The 4,940-nt window shown below is 38.8% G+C and overlaps 1 protein-coding gene across 1 annotated transcript in view; it reads left to right on the top strand.

Moving 5' to 3' along the window:
* Window positions 1-4,940, top strand: part of LOC106880475 (peroxidase-like protein) — a 19,711-nt gene that overhangs the window by 5,476 nt on the left and 9,295 nt on the right. The window contains exons 4-6 of the mRNA XM_052975202.1: window positions 482-696; window positions 1,942-2,127; window positions 3,069-3,093. Coding sequence (XP_052831162.1) covers window positions 482-696; window positions 1,942-2,127; window positions 3,069-3,093 — 426 coding nt within the window. The remainder of the gene's footprint in view (window positions 1-481; window positions 697-1,941; window positions 2,128-3,068; window positions 3,094-4,940) is intronic.

The following is a 4,940-nucleotide window of genomic DNA, read 5'->3' as shown; positions in this document are numbered from 1 at the left end:
CGGTCTTGTATTTGTGGTCACTGGAAGACTGATTCAACAGCTGTAAGTCGATCGCTTAGTTTCTTCTCCTCTCCCTCCACCTTTTCATCATCATCATCACCATCATGATCATCGTTGCTCCGCCATCTCCGGCGGCTTGGCAGAATGGTTAGAATGGTTGAACAAAAAGGCGTGGCTGTAAGAAACTTGCTCCACAACAACATGGTTCCGGTTTCAATCCCACTGCGTGAGACCTTGGACAAGTGTTTTCTATTATAGCCTCGGACCGATTAAATCGTTGTGAGTGGATTTGGTAGGCGGAAACTGAAAGAAGCTCATCATATATATATACATAGGCGCAGGCATGGCTGTGTGGTAAGAAGTTTGCTTCCCAACCACATTGTACCAGGTTCAGTCCCATTTGGGAAAGTGCTTTCTACTATAGTCTTGTGATTTATATTAGTCCTTGTGACCATTAAGAAAAGAATAAATTATTTTTCAGGTTAGACGATGGAGCTATCACAGCAGAAAATCTTCTACCTGCAGTCCAGCCTCCTTTGGAACTTGTTGAGAATTGTCCGTTCGTCGAAGCCTTAACTTGTGATGTTGCAGCTCCTTACCGTTCTGCTGATGGCTCTTGTAACAACATTCAGTTCCCCTATCTTGGCCGATCAAACACTCCTTTCGATCGTTATTTGCCAGCTGTTTACGAAGACGGTAAGTTAGAATGAATAATCTCAAGAGTCGGAATTAATGTCACGCCCATCATAATGTCAATAGAGAAAGAGCCGGTTTCTAACCTAGATCCAAGGCTCCTTCACTGCATGTGTCTATGTGTGCAGTATTTGGAGTCAGTGCATGTGCAGATTTGTATGATTTTTTTTATGTCTGTTTTCTCACGTATATAGTTGCATTTCCAGACATGCGCACTTAAATGATAAATTTCTGGGAAGTCCTACGACTTTTTACAGTTCCAATGATGACTTAGATCTGTTGTCTTCGAATCAGATTTAACCTTTCTGGTTCGGAGAAGCCTTAATTTCTCAAGATTGTTACTTAGGCAGTGTGCTACGTATCCTAGTGCCCTAATAATTACAAGAATAAACCTGAACTTGTAATCTGGGTAGAGTATTTTTCGCCGATCGTTAGCTTTAGGTTAACATCTGATAGGCAGCTGATTTCTGCTGCTATACTCAGTTTCTCTTCTCTATTCCAAATCACTATATCAAGTTGGTTATGTTTACAATTTATTGAGGTTTTAACTGAGACATTCCACCAGTGCTCCTTCTTATTATGCCTATGTATGCATGTATGTATGTATGTATGTATGTATGTATGCATGTATGTATGTATGTATGTATGTATGTCTCTTCTATTTTTTAATTATTATAACTCTTCCACTGAGGGAGCCGGTTTCTAACAAAGATACAAGGCTCTATCTTTGGGATGTAGTTAACACAAACCGATTCACATTTGGAACTTGAGAAAAGTCTTGCTTTCTCCTTTCTGGTTTTGAGAACCTACATATGTATGTATGTATGTATGTATGTACATACATACAAAAATGCCTTGTTGTTGTTGAAATTCCAAAGAAACCTTGGATCTAGGTTAGAAACAGGCTCTTCCTCTATTAGCAAGAAATCTTGAAACAAGATTGAATAATGACATACATACATACATACATACATACATACATACATGTAAAATGGCATCGCGGGTTCGATTCTTCTGTAAATCCGCGGCTCGAGTTCCATTTTCAGTTTGTACTTATTTACTTACTTTCATGTTCCATTTCATTGACGGATTTCGAAAACGCACGGAAACCATAACATCCCGTTTCACTTTCTCTACAAATTTGAGGTTTTCTACAATATTATTTTCAAAAATAATAAAAGAAATCTTATACTTCAAAAATACACTGTGAATAAAATAAAATGAATTTTCTTTTTTGTTTCTCAATAGATCTCAGCGCTCCTCGTGCTACCGGTGTTAATGGAGGAAACCTTCCTGGAGCTCGATTGGTTAGTACAACATTCCATGGCGCCAGTACTGAAGAAAACGTCAATCCTGATTTTACCCATCTGAAAACAATGTTCGGTGTATTCCTCAACCACGATCTTCAAGATTATCCTGCTATGCCAACAAGTGGTAAGATCTTGTATAAATATACACGGCCTTATATGGAATATGTAATTGGTCTAATATAAATTCATATATGTGTGAACGTGTGTGTGTGTGTGAAATGAGAAAGAGAGAAAAGGTAAGAGGGAAAGAGGGAGTGATTACGAGAGAAAGAAATTGTAGATGAGAGAATAGGTAAACTGTGAGGTTACTTTCAAATTACGATATCTTCAAGAACAATGCCAATGACTTTTCCAAATTTCCTTGATCGAATTCAAAGACTGAATTGATACCCTTACTAAATGCATTACTGCTTCTTATTCGCAATGGCTTCGTCAAATTCCAGTAAAATAATAATAATAATAATATTAACAATAATAATAATAATAATAATAATAATAATAATAATAATAATAATAATAATAATAATAATAATGCCCGGATGCAGTACCAGGCAGTGACTCTCATGGCTTCTGATCTTAATTGATTGGAAGTGTTATCATGTACATTGTGTTGTCTTGGTATAAAAGATGAGCTACAGCAAATATTCTGCTCAATACCACAGATTTGCTTGTCAGTTGTTTGACCTTAACCAGTTGAGCATGTCCCTTGGTGGCTGACGATATGTGCATCTCTGATCGTGAGCAGAAGTAGTGGGGGAGCATCATAGCCATGTGTTGTTGAGAGGAATTCTTTGGGGTTTGAATAATTTACCTTTGGAAACATGGGTGTTTTGCTGAACATCCTTAAACAAACCTTATTCAAGGAACTTTTGAGCGGGATGGGCTACTCGACCTGAGGAAAATTCTAACTGGGTTCCACCTGCGAGGTCATGCGCTGTTTATCTTGATATGAGATCACCATGTCGCGCACATATGGTTGTGCTGCATGTGGCTGGTGTACCCTTATCTCGTTGTTTAATCCATTTATAAAATAACGACTATTTTCTTCTTGTTCTTTTCTACCAGGTGACTGCTGTGAAACTGATGACATGTAAGTAATACCATATTAAAGGTGATGAATTGACGGAATTAGCAGAACGTCAGATTGAACTCTTGACGGTATTCGATTCGGCTCTCTGCTCTCTGTGTTCCAAACCTGCTCAAATTAAATTTCCCTTTCATCCTTTAGGGGTCGATAAATACAGTACCGATTTATTACTTGGGTCAATTCTTTTTTTTTTTTTTCTCTCTCTCTCTCTCTCTGGACTACATATATGACTTAAAACGTCCAGCCATGTCACATAGCATCGCACTGATTTGGTCTGAGAATGACATTAAAGATACAAATGTTTGCGGAATACTCAACCGCTAACACGTTAATTTCACCAGTATAAATTCAGTTGGTTGAGCGACTTAATGGTCTTCAGTTGGGTAGAGACATAGTATAGCTGGGAAGATGGATCAATGAATCACACCCCGTCCTTTGAGAGACTGCCTGGGTCTAAGCAACAAGACCCGGTATTTTATGAGGAGAAGATGGTTCAATGAATCACATCTCATCTTTCGAGGGGTGATTCATTGATCCATGCTGAAAAGCTCGATCAGAATTGACCTGGGGTCTAAACAACAACATCCAGTGTTATATGAGAAGTGTGTATGGTTAAGAAGCTGACGTTTCAGCCAATGCACTTTGTTTCTTTTCGAGGTACTTAATTCTCAAAAGATACGCTCCACGTAGCTATAAACAGATGAGAACTTACAGCTGAATACTGAAATTCAGTGGTCGGCAAAGTTATCAATATTGATCTTTGGGGTTTCTATGTAATCGATGTGGAGGCGCAATGGCCCAGTGGGCGTTGTGAGTGTTTATTGAGCAAAAACACCTAAAGCTCCACGAGGCTCCGGCAGGGTATGGTGGCGAACCCTGCTGTACTCTTCCACCACAACTTTCTCTCATTCTTTCTTCCTGTTTCTGTTGTGCCTGTAATTCAAAGGGTCAGCCTTGTCACACTGTGTCACGCTGAATATCCCCGAGAACTACGTTAAGGGTACACATGTCTGTGGAGTGCTCAGCCACTTGCACGTTAATTTCATGAGCAGGCTGTTCCGTTGATCGGATCAACTGGAACCCTCGACGTCGTAAGCGACGGAGTGCCAACAACAACAACAACTATGTAATCGATAAACACCAGAGGAGGCTGAATTGTTAACGAACGGAATCTGGAAGAGTGCAGTAATTTTACTCTCTGATCCTCAACTAAATATCGATGCAATAACTTGCATTTGCCACACATATTTCACATTAAGCAGTCTAACTATACCAATATAATACCACTGAATTTTTATTATTCTTTATCAATTTCGTTGAGTAGTTTCATTAAATTTCTTCAAATATTTCTTATTAAAATCGCTTCGGCAAAAGTAACCGATAGAATAAGTAGCAGGCTTAGAATAAAAGCACTAGGATCGATACATCCGACTAGAAATTCTTCAAGGCAGTGTCCTAGCATGGCCGCAGTCTAATGACTGAAACAAGTAAGAGATAAAAGATACGTTTTAATTTTAGATATAGAAATTTACATGGTAGGAACCAATAAGTACTCAACGATCCCATGAAGAGGTCACTGGTATATGAACTCGCTGCCTCTTGCTGTAATTAAACGGAAACACGATGCAATAAATTAATGAGCGTTCTGAGTTACGTTGCTAAATTCAAGTTATTGTTTTGGTTTGTCACATGTAACGTGGTAGTTCTTATTTGAACAAATTCTATCCCTATCACACCAAAACAAAATTGGATATGAATATCGTTGATTTAAGGCGGCGAGCTGGCAGAAATGTTGACACGCTGGGCGAAATGCTTAGCGGTATTTCTTCTCTCTGAGTTCAAATTCCGCC

This window comes from Octopus bimaculoides, chromosome 20, assembly GCF_001194135.2.
Source record: "Octopus bimaculoides isolate UCB-OBI-ISO-001 chromosome 20, ASM119413v2, whole genome shotgun sequence".
Lineage (NCBI taxonomy): Eukaryota > Metazoa > Mollusca > Cephalopoda > Octopoda > Octopodidae > Octopus > Octopus bimaculoides.
The sequence above is the reverse complement of the archived record's forward strand: the minus strand, read 5'-3'. Positions and strand labels throughout refer to the sequence as shown.